The sequence below is a fragment of the Eschrichtius robustus genome, chromosome 4 (genome assembly GCF_028021215.1).
Source record: "Eschrichtius robustus isolate mEscRob2 chromosome 4, mEscRob2.pri, whole genome shotgun sequence".
Taxonomy (NCBI): domain Eukaryota; kingdom Metazoa; phylum Chordata; class Mammalia; order Artiodactyla; family Eschrichtiidae; genus Eschrichtius; species Eschrichtius robustus.
In genome coordinates, this window is record NC_090827.1 from 109,223,218 (window position 1) to 109,239,495 (window position 16,278).

At 41.8% G+C, this 16,278-nt stretch overlaps 1 protein-coding gene across 2 annotated transcripts in view; it reads right to left on the reverse strand.

The window, feature by feature from the left end:
• Nucleotides 1-1,941: 1,941 nt before the first annotated feature.
• BST1 (bone marrow stromal cell antigen 1) overlaps nucleotides 1,942-16,278 on the reverse strand; it is a 44,450-nt gene continuing 30,113 nt past the window's right edge. The window contains exon 9 of one of the 2 annotated variants that reach the window (XM_068543197.1): nucleotides 1,942-2,273. In XM_068543197.1, the coding sequence (XP_068399298.1) occupies nucleotides 2,000-2,273 (274 nt within the window). In that variant the 3' untranslated portion in view covers nucleotides 1,942-1,999. Of the gene's footprint in view, nucleotides 2,274-6,954; nucleotides 8,260-16,278 lie in introns of those variants that run through there. The other variant, XM_068543196.1, reaches the window with a different exon arrangement.

Sequence of the window (16,278 nt, forward strand, 5' to 3'; positions counted from 1 at the left end):
AGTCCCAGGGACTCACTAGAGACCTGGGATGTGACCATCCTCTCACACCCCATTTTCCTACGACATCTTAAGTAGGGGATCAGATCATGCGGTCAGGACCCTCACTTAGGGTGCTTGCTCTGGCAGCACTGTAGAAGTTAGGCTGGAGAGGAAACAGATCAGGAAATGTTTGAAATCAGCATGTTAATGTGTGAAAAGCCTAGAACTTGCAGTTGAATGATTCTGCTCTCACTTGTATTCCTGATATCAAACATAGCTTCATGTGTTCAAAAAACACGAGTATGTGTTTGAATGTATAGAGAGAAAAATCTGCTACGTTGCATATAGTATGACAGAGGATATTTATCGCCTTCTTCCTTAATTTTTCTGTATTGTTTAAAGTTTTCCAAGTGATCAGCTGTCATTAAAAAGTAATTTTAATTTTTTTAAAAATAAAACACTTTCTTTTCCACAGAGCTCAAAATGACAGCATCTAATTAAGTCACAGGCCGGTGTGCTGTGAGTGACTGTGTAAATCCACTGGTAACCCAGGCAACCCAAAGGCAGTGGACACTGTGTTCTCCAAGCCTGGCCTGAGAGATGCCCTTGGCTGGGGCTTCCATGGGATTAGCCTGAGGAGCCAGCTGACCCTGAGACAAGCTGAACTGGAAGTCAGTAGGGGCCTTTCTCTTCCTTTCTAGGAATCCCAAGTTCTTATGCCACTTGTCATCCCCCCTTCTACTCCCCTCACCCACACTAGAATATATCACATATTTCACGTGTTTTATTGAAGTATAGCATAAATACAGAAAAGTATGACATGTGATGCTTTTAATCTTCCCTTGTACCATCCCTGACCTCCTTCAACAAAACTTACATTAAAAGAAAATTAAAGAATCACCCACCCTGTGTTTTCTTCTCTGAAACCCAGTTCATTCACATATCCATTCTCTCATTAAAGCCACATATGGAATGTCCACTTTATCCAGGAAAGGTCAGGCCAGGGAGGAAATGATGAGTAAGTCTTCAAAAAACCACAGTCCCAACGATGACAAGACAGTGAAGATGGACCACCTTAGGGGAATGCACAGGGGCTGAGGCAGCAAAGGAGCAAAGAACAACCAAGGCTCTGGTGGTAGAGGTACCAGAGGACTCAGGAGGCTGTCGGGGAGGAAGAAATTTTCCTCTACCCTTCTAGGTGCTTCTGGCCTAAGAATTGAATTGACATGAGATGGATTAGCAGGAGAAATCAAAAAGGAGTTTAATAACGTGTACATGGGAGAGACCAAGATAAACTGAGTAACTCACCAAAATGACTGAAGCCTTTACCTTAAATACTATCTTCAGCTAAAGATGAAAGAGGACATTGAGGGTAGTGGTTGGGGACTTCAAAGGGTAAAAAATGCAATTCACAAGAAGATAGTAAAGCAAATGTCTGGTAAATAAATGTTTGCTGGGTCATGCAGAGACAATGGGTCACAGAGTGGACCCATTGTCTGATCTGTAAGTCCTGCTGAGTTTCCCCCTCCACACGGAGCCCATATCTTTGCAGGTATCTCTGGCGATAGCTCTATTCTAGGGAACTGGCCCTCTTTCTTAATTCTTTTAGGCAGTTAGGGGGAATTTCAAAGTTTCTTCCTGAGTCGTTTGGGCCTTGGTTATTTTCAGCTCAAGATAATCCACATGTCAAAGAGATATTTTGGCGTGGAAAATTTTGCTCCCCTACAAGGTGATGCTTAAGATGGGCCTTAAAATCTGACAAATGGATGCCAGAGCAGGAAGGGAAATCAGTGCCGAGAGACCAGCACATTCAGGACCCCAAGGAGTGAGAAAGCAGGACACATCTGGGTTGGTTATGGCAAGCTACTTGGCTTGATAGTGCCCAGCTGGGTACAGCCTCTCGAAGATGCTGACACCACTCACAATTGATAGCAGTAGCCACACCAGTGAACATTCTACATCATGCCAGTCCTTCTTGGATTTCGTTCCTCTACCGTCTTTCTTCCCATACTCTGTTTACTTAGCCCATTCTGAGCTTGACCTGGTTCCCAGCCCCATCCACTCCCTGTGGAGCCAGTGTCCTACCACACGGTGGTCCCCAGAGTGTCCTGGCTTGGAGGGAGGAATCCACTCTTCTACCAGGTACCTGAGTGTCTGCTCTACATGGAAGCTGGAAAGCATGACCAGTAGCTTCAGGGAGCAGGGCTAACGGGTGCCCACATCCTGAGTAAGGGCAGGCTAGGAAGTCACAGAAGGTCCAACACATTAGGTCCCAGGACTGCTTGGGAGCAAATCTAGGATCAACAACAGAGAACAATCATTTATTCACGGGGACATTTATTGAGCATTTTTTATGTGCCATGCACTGGGCCAGGGGCTGAAGATACAATGAGGAGAGTTAATCCCATCCCTGCTGTGGCTGCTACTGGTACCCTCACCATGGCTGGCCAGTTGCTAAAGCGAGTGGCCTTCCTGATTAGGACATTCAGTGTCTGCTCTGATTGGTCAGGCCTTTGCCACAGTGATGGTTAATTATTTTTAATGCTATCTCTGGTCACTGGCCTGGTTGTTAGTGGGCAGGTACAGATGTTAATCAATATTCATATTAACAAATGTACAATTACAAACTGAAATAAGGAAAAGAACTTTGAATCTGACCTAGAGTGGGAATGGTGGTCAGGGAAAGCTTCATGGAGGAAGAGACCCTTGAGCTGAGATCCAAATGATGAGCAGGAGATAACTGGCAGAGATGTAGGGGGTGGGGCAGAAGGTTAGAGCATTCTGAGCACATAGGGAGAGCCAGATGGCTTTGTGGATAGAGTTTGGGTGAACCCTCTAAGGTGAAGGGGTGGAGTGCAAGATGGATGAGCTGTGAAGAGTTCTGAGTTGGCTTGGGCATCGGTACTTGTTATGGTCTAAATGTTTGTGTTCCTCCCAAAACTCATCCGCAAAATGTTGAAATCCTAATGCCTGAAGTGATGGTTTGGGGAGGTGCTTAAGCCTTGAAGGTGGAGCCCTCATGAATGAGATGAGTGTCTTTAAAAAGAGGCTCCAGAGAGATCCCTAGTTCGTTCTTCCATGTAAGGACACAGCAAGAATGCTCTGGCTTATGTATCAAGAGGAGGGTCCTCACCAGAACATGACCTTGCTGGTAACTTGATCTTGGACTTCTCAGCCACTAGAACTGTGAGAGATAAATGTCTACTGTTTTTAAGCTACCCAGTCTGTAGTATTTTGTTATAGCAGCAGCCCAAGTGGACTAAGACAGTATCCTTTTTTTGGGGGGGGGGGGCAGCAGGGGAGTTGTTGTGATTCATACAAGAAGAGATGGTGGCTCAAACCTCAGCAGCTGAAGTGTAAAGTGATGGACACTCAGCACTTCTGTCCACCACTGCAGGTTAGAAAGAAAGTATACCACAAGGGCACCAGAAACCACAGGAAACTGGCAAGCCCAGACAAGCCAGTCCCTCCAGCTCTGTCCACACTGGCAAACACTGCCATTTCACATAGGGATGCTCCTCTTCATCAGTGAAAAACCTCATAAGCTCCCAAAATGTGGAGACATGGCTGAGCAAGTCATCTCTAACCTTCACCTTGGGCTGGGGAGGTCTTCAGTTAGAGTCAGAAGCTTATCAGTTGCAAACAACAGAATCCACTCCAGCCAGTGTAAGCAGAAAGCACTCATAGAATCTCCAGGAGAGTCAGGGAATGAAACTTCCAGACTATGAAACCTGAAACCACACCCAAATTAACAGTGTCCATCCACCCAGCAGAGATTCTGAGCCCAGTGACCACTGGGCACTGTCGCCTCAGCCTGCACCAGTCAAGACACCAATAACACCCCACTCTTCATGCCTTTCCCCTCTGATCAGGCCAAATCCTTGATGCATCTCCATGTTCACCTCTCTTTCCCCTGAAGGGAAGTCTCCTGCATGAGCACCTGACCAGCGAAGTACAAGTCACATGTCTGCACCCTAGTTTCAAGGAAGACTGGGAAAGCATGCTGCTAGCTTCCTTCTTGGGGAAGTGGGACTTAGAAGATAAAAAATTCCCCAGGTATATGAAATATGCTGAAGAGGAGCCAACAGGGGTGTTTTCAGCTCCCATAAAGCACTGAAAGCCTGTGATCAAGACTGGGAACAGAGCCTCCATCACCTATTTCTTATATATTAAACAGGGCCACCTTAGACAGAATAAGGCTCCCTTTGTTTTGGAACGCTTTACTTCCACTCCGGACCAGCTACATAATTTACAGGTCCCAGTGAAAAACGAAAATGCTGTGCTCCGTGTTCAAAAATTAAGACTCTAAAGACAGAGACAGAAGAACATTAAACCAAGCATGGGCCCCTCTGAGCATGGGTCCCGGTGTAACTGCACAGATCACAACCCTTGAAGCCGCCTCTTCCTCCTTTTTCTTCTGGTTGGCCAGTAGGATTTATGTGGTTTGGACACTTGTCTAATCTACTGTTGCTAGACGTGGTGGGAAGAGGTGGTAACTCAAGTGATATCCTCAATAATAAGATACATGGTAAGGTCTGGATCCCTCTGGAAACCTATTAGAGCTCATTGGGTAGGGGGGAGAGGTATCATAAAATTCTGGAACCTACACAAAGAAGAAGAAATGATGAATTCCAAGGCTGAATTGAGAACAAAAGTTGCTTTGGCAAGCTTGTTCACCCTGCCTCTCTTTATAATGCTCTACTTCTTGTCATGGCATATAGGTTGTTATGGTGAGTGAACTGGGACAGCACTGTGAAACATTACAGAGAAGGTTTTCTTTTCTTTCCCTTTCTTTCTCTTTCTTTCTTTCTTTCTCTTTCTTTCTTTCTTTTTCTTTTTTCTTTCTTTCTTTTTCTTTTTCTTTCTTTCTTTTCTTTCTTTCCTCCTTTCCTTCTTTCTTTCTTTCTTCTATAAACCTTGGTCAAATGTATTCTCTGAAGCTAATGTAAGACATCCATAACCTGGTATTTCATGACAAAGGATACATGTGTTCAACATTTATATAAAAAGAAAAAAAAAAAAAATCCCGTTTCAACCATCCATACCAGGCTTCTCCAAAACCCATGGGGCCTCAGCTACGAAAGAAAAAATCTTGACACTGGTAATACCTCATGCTCACCTGCACACCTGGAAGGATTCTAGCTGTAAGTCTAATGCCCACCTACAATGCTCAGGCGGTCTGAATAGGGATGTGACAGTGTCAGCTCTGGGAAGGTGAGATAGAAGGCATGTTACCCTGACAAGTGTCCTTAAATGTGCTGAGGTGAGGAGGAGAGATGCAGGTGTAGAAAAGATGGGAGCTCAGTTTGGGACAAGAGAGACTATTTCTGGTGTCAAAGTGCGAAAGAAAAGCAAAAACATAAATGGTAGGTGGAGTGTGGGGTTGGATATCTAAGAAGACTGAGGAAATAGAAAGAGGAAGGGGGAAGTGAGTTCAGAGGGTTCTGGAGCAGAATCCAAGTGTTGTTAACATTCCTGGGTCCTTATTTAGTGCAGCAGATGGAAAAGCACCCCAATGATGGAGTCAGTCCACCTGGTTGTAACACTTCTCCTCCGTTACTAACTGCGTGACCTTGCAGAAGTGATTTAACCTTGTCAAGCCTCAGTTTTCTCATCTGCAAAATGAGGATAGTAATGAGAATTAAAAGAATGATTAAAAATTGACAACAGGGGGCTTCCCTGGTGGCGCAGTGGTTGGGAATCTGCCTGCCAATGCGGGGGACACGGGTTCGAGCCCTGGTCTGGGAGGATCCCACGTGCCGCGGAGCGGCTGGGCCCGTGGGCCGCGACTGCTGAGCCTGCGCGTCTGGGGCCTGTGCTCCGCAGCGGGAGGGGCCGCGATGGTGAGAGGCCCGCGCACCGCGATGAGGAGTGGCCCCCACTTGCCGCGGCTGGGGAGGGCCCTCGCGCAGAAACGAAGACCCAACACAGCCATAAATAAATAAATAAATAAGTAAATAAACCCAAAGTTTAAAAAAAAAAAAAAAAGCTGAAATATTAAAAAAAATTGACAACAGTGACTGGTTCATGGTAAGAACTCAATAAATACTAGGCATGGTGATGATGATGGTGATAATGATGGTGGTGATGATGGCTGTTATGATGATGGTGAAGATGATGATGGAGATGATGAAGGTGACTGATGGTGATGGTCAAGGGACCTGGCCTCTCCCGAACCCTGGAATGAGCACCATGGCATGGGGCGGATGAGTGTGTAGACCCCACAAGAGAGGGGTAGTGATGGGAGATGAGAAGGAACCAAGAGAGAAAGAGATGGGAGGCACAGGGAGCTATTGGGTGACCTGTGCAATCATTCCCAGTGAGATTCCCTGCCCAGCGCAGTGTCTGAAGTGATCTCTAAATACGCATGAGATTGAATTGTAAATGTGTGTTATATAAAACAATCATCAAGCTGTGAGGATTCCCAGCTTCACAGTGAACACTTGGGCAAGTGGTTACATAAAATGCAGTAGAGGCTCTGTCAGGAGGAAGACAGAGCTCTGCAGTCAGGGCAGCAGGTTTGAGGAATGGCTCTGCCCGCAATGGGCAATTTTTTTCTCTCCAGAGATTTACAGGAAACAACAGAAAGTGAGAGCTCTCACTCCCAGTTGCTGGCCGCTGGGGCACCAGAATCTGCGAGTTCTCACGTCTAAACCTCCCACGCTCACTTGAGGTGAAAAAAGGAGTAAGAACAGGAAGTGTCTGTGAGGAGTTTTGGTTTTCTTTTCCTCGTCTGGAAATGTTTTGTGTTGTGTCAAATTACCACACATAGATGATGTATGTGCTTATTTCTCTTTTTCTGATTAGAAAAGTAATGCATGCTCATTAGAGAAAATTGGGAAAACACAAGAAGTCAAAAGTCAAGAATAGGGATCACTAATAAGAACATTCTCCAGAGATCACTGCTCCGCTTTTGGGCTTATTTCTTTTCCTTTCGTTCATTTACAATATGCGTATAATACAAACATACATCCATAATGTTACATTTGTATTATATTTTAGACAATTAGATCATATAAACAGTTTTATGTCCTATGTCTTACACTGATTGCTGGCATTTTTCTATGTCACGAAATGTTCTTTGAAAGTTTTTAATTTACAAACAGTGAAATGACTTTATGGCATACAGTTCTGAGTGTTGGCAAATATAGATTCCTGTCGCCACCACCATAGCCATTGATCCAGAACAGACTTGTCACTCCCCTCAAATTCCCTCAGGCTGCTCCTTTTCAGTTAGCCCCTCCCCCTAGTCTTAACCCTGAAACCAAAAAGTTCTCCATTCCTACAGTTTCACCTTTTCCAGAATGTCCTGTAAACAGAATTATACTGTATGCAGCCTTTTGGTCTGGCTTCTTTCACTTGGCATGCTGCAACTGAGTCTCACTGAGTCTCACACTGCTGCATTTATCCATAGCTAGTTACTTTTTATTGCTGGGTAGTATTCCACTGTATAGATATACCAAGGTTAGTTTATCCATTCACCAGATGAAGGACTTTTGGGCTGGTAAACATAACTTTTCCTATTTGAATGATATTCCATCCTACAGATATACCAAAACATATGCAAAGAGTTCCCTATTAGTAGAATGTTTAGTTCCCCCTCATTATAAATAACCCTTAAATGGACATCATTATACATAGCTCTTTGCCTACCAAACATGTATGAATACACTTATATAGTATACATATATTTGAAGCTATCAACAAACATGCAGTGTGCCCTGCTGGTTGTATAAGAAAATATAAAAATATATATATACAGTTCTACCAAAATTTTCTTAAAATGTTTGCTTATATAACAAACAGTCTGTCTCAGTATGTTGTATCATTATGAAAATAAGAAAATAATAACTAGCTTTAATTCTAATGCAGTAGTTTTTTTTTCCCTGTGCTGTACAATAGGTTCTCATTAGTTATCTATTTTATACATAGTAGTGTATATATGTCAGTCAAATTGTTAATGCAGTAGTTTTAACTGGTTAAATAGAACTAGCTTAATTTCTGAAATCCTGACCGTGTATATCATTCAAAACCCATTTCAGGACATTGTTTTCCCAGCAGGAAGCTTCTTTAGACAATGGAGTCACCTGGTGTACACAGAACAAGAAGGATGACTGGGCAATGGCAGGTTTCAGGACTGCAGGCTGCTTAGGGCAACACAGCTGAGTTCCTAGTTACATCTGAGCAACTGAAGCCAAAGCCACTAAGAGAGGAAAGACAAAGCTGGCACTTTGTTCTGCATAAAGGGACAGGGCTTCTCTTTGAGTAGATGTTGCTGCCCTGCAAATTAAAAAGGAAATAGAAAAAATGTCAGTACTGGTGGATGACACCTACTTTCAAAAACATATATGCACACTGCGGAAAATTTAAATAGTACATGGGACTTCCCTGGCAGTGCAGCGGTTAAGAATCTTCCTGCAGATCGCAGTTGACACCGGTTTGATCCCTGGTCCTGGAAGGTCCCACATGCTGCGGAGCAACTAAGCCCATGCACCACAACTACTGAGCCTGTGCTCTAGAGCCCGCGAGCCACAACTACTGAGCCCGCATGCCACAACTACTGAAGCCCACGTGCCTAGAGCCCATGCTCTGCAACAAGAGAAGCCACTGCAGTGAGAAGCCCACGCACTGCAACAAAGAGTAGCCCCGGCTTGCCACAGCTAGAGAAAAGCCCACGCGCAGCAGTGAAGACCCAATGCAGCCAAAAATAAATAAATAAATAAATAAATAAATAAATAAATAAATAGTACAGAAAGTTACAAAGTGAAAAGTAAAAGCTCCTTAGCTTCCCTATTCCCACTTTCCATAGAGAATCATCCTTGATAGTTTTGATTTGTCCTTCCAGAAATGCGATACACACTCCCTACACACACACACGTGTGCGCACACACACTCCCACGCACACACACACACACAGACTCACATATCCTTTTATCTAAGCACAGATGGAATTTACAACTTGTTTTTTCACCCAACAGCACATCTTGGACATACTTCCATATGGGTACATATGGAGTTTATTCATTCTTCCTCACGGGTGAATTCTGATTGTATGGATGTACCATAAAGTTCGCCAAGTTCCCTATTGATGGACATTACATCATCACCGTTTAACTGGTGAGGAAAAACCAGTCATGACATACAGACACTGAGAGAGGATCTGGCCAAAATAGGGACTCTGGTCATAGCAAATAGGGTCTGACCACCAGACCCTGTTTAAAAACAGAAATTACTGAATTCTTTGAAACCAATTAAAAAATAAACTTTTAAAATTATGAAACAATCTGAGGTTTTTATTCCCTGGATCCTGACTAGTGGCTGGGGTCCTTGAAAGTTGCTTACTCCCTATGAGTGCTGTTCGCCCCTTTTTGGCTAAAGGAATCTCGAGCAGCCCACAAATTTGTACTAGGGCTCCGCCTGCTGGACATTTTCTATAATTGCACTTCTAATTCAGTTAATGTTCCAGACAGTTCATCCAAAATTGATTAGTGTTTTTGCTGTTAAATAATTAACCAATTAAGACAAAGACAAATTTACTTTTACTTTTTAAGAAAATAAAATAATACAGAACTAAACACAGTAATAATGAGTCTCCCTTCCTCTTTTTCCAGTTCTCACTCCCTTCCCTAGCCATTGGGAGCTTATCTTAGATCTATTTCTAACATTTGCGCCTATTATCATGCACAAACAGAATATAGTTTTGTTTTTTTTCACTTTAGATGCCTGGGTCCACTTGTCACATTTTAGCTTAAGCTTTTCATGTCACTGTGAGGCTGTGCTTGAGGGTGGTGTTTATGCAGAGAAAAAGCACATTATTTGCAGTTACTTTGGTTTTAAAAATTAATTCTAACTATTAAATTTATAAATTCAAAAGCTTGACTTTCCCATACACTATTCTAGTTAACTTATGAACAGTATTCTTCTAATTTAAAAGCCTAGTCAACTCTGATAATACCTTTTAAGGAGGCTTCACAATTATTCCAATTTCCTGAATATTTTAAACTCAAGTTATTTTAGGTTAAATTATTTTAAACTTACATTTTTTTCTTTTTAGTTATTTCTGAGATATACATTTTAAGGTAATAACTAGGATTATGACTTATAACATTTTTGTATCCTGCAACTTTACCATATTCATTAATTAGCTCTAGCAGTTTTCTGGTGGCAGTTTTAGGATTCTCTATGTATAATATCATGTCATCCGCAAACAGTGACAGTTTTACTTCTTCTTTTCCAATTTGTATTCCTTTTATTTCTTTTTCTTCTCTGATTGCCGTGGCTAGGACTTCCAGAACTATGTTGAATAATAGTGGTGAGAGTGGACATCCTTGTCTCGTTCCTGATCTTAGAGGAAATGCTTTCAGTTTTTCACCATTGAGAATGATGTTTGCTGTGGGTTTGTCATATATGGCCTTTATTATGTTGAGGTAGGTTCCCTCTATGCCCACTTTCTGGAGAGTTTTTATCAGAAATGGGTGTTGAATTTTGTCAAAAGCTTTTTCTGCATCTATTGAGATGATCATATGGTTTTTCTTCTTCAGTTTGTTAATATGGTGTATCACATTGATTGATTTGCATATATTGAAGAATCCTTGCATCCCTGGGATAAATCCCACTTGATCGTGGTGTATGATCCTTTTAATGTGTTGTTGGATTCTGTTTGCCAGTATTTTGTTGAGGATTTTTGCATCTATATTCATCAGTGATATCGGTCTGTAATTTTCTTTCTTTGTAGTGTCTTTGTCCGGTTTTGGTATCAGGGTGATGGTGGCCTCATAGAATGAGTTTGGGAGTGTTCCTTCCTCTGCAATTTTTTGGAAGAGTTTGAGAAGGATAGGTGTTAGCTCTTCTCTAAATGTTTGAAAGAATTCACCTGTGAAGCCATCTGGTCCTGGGCTTTTGTTTGTTGGAAGATTTTTAATCACAGTTTCAATTTCATTGCTTGTGATTGGTCTGTTCATATTTTCTGTTTCTTCCTGGGTCAGTCTTGGAAGGTTATACCTTTCTAAGAATTTGTCCATTTCTTCCAGGTTGTCCATTTTATTGGCATAAAGTTGCTTGTAGTAGTCTCTTAGGATGCTTTGTATTTCTGCAGTGTCTGTTGGAACTTCTCCTTTTTCATTTCTGATTTTATTGATTTGAGTCCTCTCCCTCTTGTTCTTGATGAGTCTGGCTAATGGCTTATCGATTTTATCTTCTCAAAGAACCAGCTTTTAGTTTTATTGATCTTTGCTATTGTTTTCTTTGTTTCTATTTCATTTATTTCTGCTCTGATCTTTATGATTTCTTTCCTTCTGCTAACTTTGGGTTTTGTTTGTTCTTCTTTCTCTAGTTTCTTTAGGTGTAAGGTTAGATTGTTTACTTGAGATTTTTCTTGTTTCTTTAGGTAGGCTTGTATAGCTATAAACTTCCCTCTTAGAACTGCTTTTGCTGCATCCCATAGGTTTTGGGTTGTCGTGTTTTCATTGTCATTTGTCTCTAGGTATTTTTTGATTTCTTCTTTGATTTCTTCAGTGATCTCTTGGTTATTTAGTAACGTATTGTTTAGTCTCCATGTGTTTGTCTTTTTTACGTTTTTTTCCCTGTAATTCATTTCTAATCTCATAGCGTTGTGGTCAGAAAAGATGCTTGATATGATTTCAATTTTCTTAAATTTACCGAGGCTTGATTTGTGACCCAAGATGTGATCTATCCTGGAGAATGTTCCGTGCGCACTTGAGAAGAACGTGTAATCTGCTGTTTTTGGATGGAATGTCCTATATATATCAATTAAATCTATCTGGTCTATTGTGTCATTTAAAGCTTCTGTTTCCTTATTTATTTTCATTTTGGATGATCTGTCCATTGGTGTAAGTGAGGTGTTAAAGTCCCCCACTATTACTGTGTTACTGTCAATTTCCTCTTTTATGGCTGTTAGCAGTTGCCTTATGTATTGAGGTGCTCCTATGTTGGGTGCATATATATTTATAATTGTTATATCTTCTTCTTGGATTGATCCCTTGATCATTATGTAGTGTCCTTCTTTGTCTCTTGTAACATTCTTTACTTTAAAGTCTATTTTATCTGCTATGAGTATAGCTACTCCAGCTTTCTTTTGATTTCCATTTGCATGGAATATCTTTTTCCATCCCCTCACTTTCAGTCTGTATGTGTCCCTAGGTCTAAAGTGGGTCTCTTGTAGACAGCATATATATGGGTCTTGTTTTTGTATCCATTCAGCAAGCCTGTGTCTTTTGGTTGGAGCATTTAATCCATTCACGTTTAAGGTAATTATCGATATGTATGTTCCTATGACCATTTTCTTAATTGTTTTGGGTTTGTTTTTGTAGGTCCTTTTCTTCTCTTGTGTTTCCCACTTAGAGAGGTTCCTTTAGCATTTGTTGTAGAGCTGGTTTGGTGGTGCTGAATTCTCTTAGCTTTTGCTTGTCTGTAAAGCTTTTGATTTCTCCATCAAATCTAAATGAGATCCTTGCCGGGTAGAGTAATCTTGGTTGTAGGTTCTTCCCTTTCATCACTTTAAGTATATCATGCCACTCCCTTCTGGCTTGCAGAGTTTCTGCTGAGAAATCAGCTGTTAACCTTATGGGAGTTCCCTTGTATGTTATTTGTCGTTTTTCCCTTGCTGCTTTCAATAATTTTTCTTTGTCTTTAATTTTTGCCACTTTGATTACTATGTGTCTTGGCGTGTTTCTCCTTGGGTTTATTCTGTATGGGACTCTCTGCGCTTCCTGGACTTGGGTGGCTATTTCCTTTCCCATGTTAGGGAAGTTTTCGACTATAATCTCTTCAAATATTTTCTCTGGTCCTTTCTCTCTCTCTTCTCCTTCTGGGACCCCTATAATGCGAATGTTGTTGCGTTTAATGTTGTCCCAGAGGTCTCTTAGGCTGTCTTCATTTCTTTTCATTCTTTTTTCTTTAGTCTGTTCCGCAGCAGTGAATTCCACCATTCTGTCTTCCAGGTCACTTATCCGTTCTTCTGCCTCAGTTATTCTGCTATTGATTCCTTCTAGTGTAGTTTTCATTTCAGTTATTGTATTGGTCATCTCTGTTTGTTTGTTCTTTAATTCTTCTAGGTCTTTGTTAATCATTTCTTGCATCTTCTCAATCTTTGCCTCCATTCTTATTCCGAGGTCCTGGATCATCTTCACTATCATTATTCTGAATTCTTTTTCTGGAAGGTTGCCTATCTCCACTTCATTTAGTTGTTTTTCTGGGGTTTTTTCTTGTTCCTTCACCTGGTACATAGCCCTCTGCCTTTTCATCTTGTCTATCTTTCTGTAACTGTGGGTTTTGGTCCACAGGCTGCAGGATTGTAGTTTTTCTTGCTTCTGCTGTCTGCCCTCTGGTGGTTGAGGCTATCTAAGAGGCTTGATGGGAGGCTCTGGTGGTGGGTAGAGCTGACTGTTGCTGTGGCAGACAGAGCTCTAATCCACTTTAATCCACTTGACTGTTGATGGGTGGGGCTGGGTTCCCTCCCTGTTAGTTGTTTTGCCTGAGGCAACTCAACACTGGAGCCTACCTGGGCTCTTTGATGGGGTTAATGGCAGACTCTGGGAGGGCTCATGCCAAGGAGCACTTCCCAGAACCTCCGCTGCCAGTGTCCTTGTCCCCACAGTGAAACAGAGCCACCTCCCGCCTCTGCAGGAGACCCCCCAACACCAGCAGGTAGGTCTGGTTCAGTCTCCCCCAGGGTCACTGCTCCTTCCCCTGGGTCCCGATGCGCACACTACTTTGTGTGTGCCCTCCAAGAGTGGGGTCTCTGTTTCCCCCAGTCCCGTCAAAGTCCTGCAATCAATTCCCACTAGGCTTCAAAGTCTGATTCTCTAGGAATTCCTCCTCCCGTTGCCGGACCCCCAGGTTGGGAAGCCTGACGTGGGGCTCAGAAGCTTCACTCCAGTGGGTGGACTTCTGTGGTATAAGTGTTCGCCAGTCTGTGAGTCACCCACCCAGCAGTTATGGGATTTGATTGTACTCTGATTGCGCCCCTCCTACCGTCTCACTGTGGCTTCTCCTCTGTCCTTGGACGTGGGGTATCCTCCTTGGTGAGTTCCAGTGTCTTCCTGTCGATGATTGTCCAGCAGCCAGTTGTGATTCTGGTGCTCTCGCAAGAGGGAGTGAGAGCACATCCTTCTACTCCGCCATCTTGGTTAATCTCCCTAAACTTACATTTTAAAACATTACATTTTCTTTATAAAATATTTTAAATGACTTTAAGTGAGCAAAACCTTCTCGAATACTTAATTCTAATAAATCTAATAAATGTATAAAATTTAATCTTAATTCTCTTAAACATTCCAATACTGATTGAAAACTTAGTAAAATTCTCTTATCACTTTCAACTAAAAGTCCTAAGTCTAAAATCAGTTTTGTTATTTTTTTTTTAATCAGTTATTTAATAGTTACACTTATATTGGAATCACAGGGCTATTCCAAGAGCTATTCTTAAATGCTAAACTCTCTAAAATGTTGTAAATAAATTAAAATGATGTAAATAAATTAAATATCAAAAAAAAAAGATTGTTCCTAAACTTACCACAAAAATGTGAGTTGGATTCTAAACTTTTGTAGATTCAAAGTCTTTTACCCCACTATTCCTAAGCAAGTGAAATTTGCCATCCCACTTCCGTGGCCTAGGGCCAGGGCAGAGCGGGGTGGGGCGGGGGGGGACACATTTTGGAGAGAGAATTAAGGCCAAGATGGGAAATCTGACGTTTTCCCTTAACCCTGACTGACACAGCGAACCCTATGTCAGTAACATGAGTACGTCTGTTTTCTCATATCCTCACCAATCCTGTAGATTATCCATCTACTGAATTTTGGGCCAATATTATAACCTATAAGCGTATAAAGTTGTTTTCTACATGTTTTTCACTTTGTTTGTGAGAATTTGTCCATATTGCTGCATGATTATCATGATTACGGTTGTTTCACCTTCACCCCCAGCTTTATGGAGATATAACTGACATAAACCACCTACCATTGTTTTGAATGGCTACATTCTATTCCATGTAGTAAGTATAACCCTTCGATGTAACCATTCCCTTACCCTTGAATATTTAGCTCCAGCTCCCAATGTTTGCACTTCCGATACTGCATTAAAAAGAATTGTTTGTGAACATCTGTGAGCATGTAGATTGAATCTATATTTTGAATCATGTCTTTAGAATAGGGTACCTAAAGTCTGACTTAGGTCAAAGATTATGAATATTTTTATAGTTCTTTTTTTTTTTTTTTTTACTTTTTTTTTTTCCTCGACCCCAACCGCAACCCCCGCAGCGCGACACCTATAATTCTTGATACATATTATCAAGTTGTTCTCCCAAAGCATTTTAGCAACTTACAATGCCATCAAGCGTTGAATAACATCTTTAAAATATTTTTCTGCTATTTTTTGTTGCGGTATGTCAAAGAAGTTGAGGTGGAAATTGCCCCTTATTGAATGTGTAGTTCATTATTATTAGATCAATAAAATAATGTTTCATATTTGCCACTGGTGGTTCCTCTTCTGTAAATTATCTTACCAGTATTCTTTGCTAAATCATTTTTAAAGGAGATTAGTAAAATTCCTTCCAAAGTAATGAAAGTGCAGAAAACCTCAGCAAAGCGTGAAAGAGGGTTTTATTCCTGACGTTCAATGGACTTGGGAAAGAACTGTCATAAATAAATCTGTTCAACAGTCACTGAAAGAATGCCCAAAGAAGGAAAGAAGAACAGGTCAGGAACTATAAACCTCTTACTTCTCTGCTGTGGTGTGAACCCCAGAAACATCTGGAGGCAGTGTGGTTCAGTGGGAAGAGCAAGGACTTTACACACAGACAGACCTGGCTTCCACTTCTGCCTCCAGCCAGTCCTGAGTGACTTTAAGGGGTCACTTAACCTCTCTGAACCTCAGCATCACTAATGGCGATCAAACTGCCCACCTTCCAAGAATGTGGTTGGAATGCAATGAGATGATGACTCCAAAGACCACGTTGACAGGCTGACATGTGCGAAGTGCTCAGAAAGACCTGAAGACTGGTGGGGAGAGCTGCCCTCATTCACTGTACAGAGCGTGCAGCAGGGGAGGGAAAAGCAGGCACCGCTGCCAGGGTGGCCCCACTTGCCTATTTTGGGAACGGCAGCGTAGGGGGCAACAGGTTTTACAGGAAGGAATTTTACATGATCTGTATCTGCATAAAGTTTACAGTCTGTTTAAGGAGACAGAGTAAAACCAGAAAGACCTAAGTTACACGGTGACAATAAGGACACTTACCTCTCCAGACCTTATGAGGCCCCCTGCTCACTGGAGAGTCTATTCTA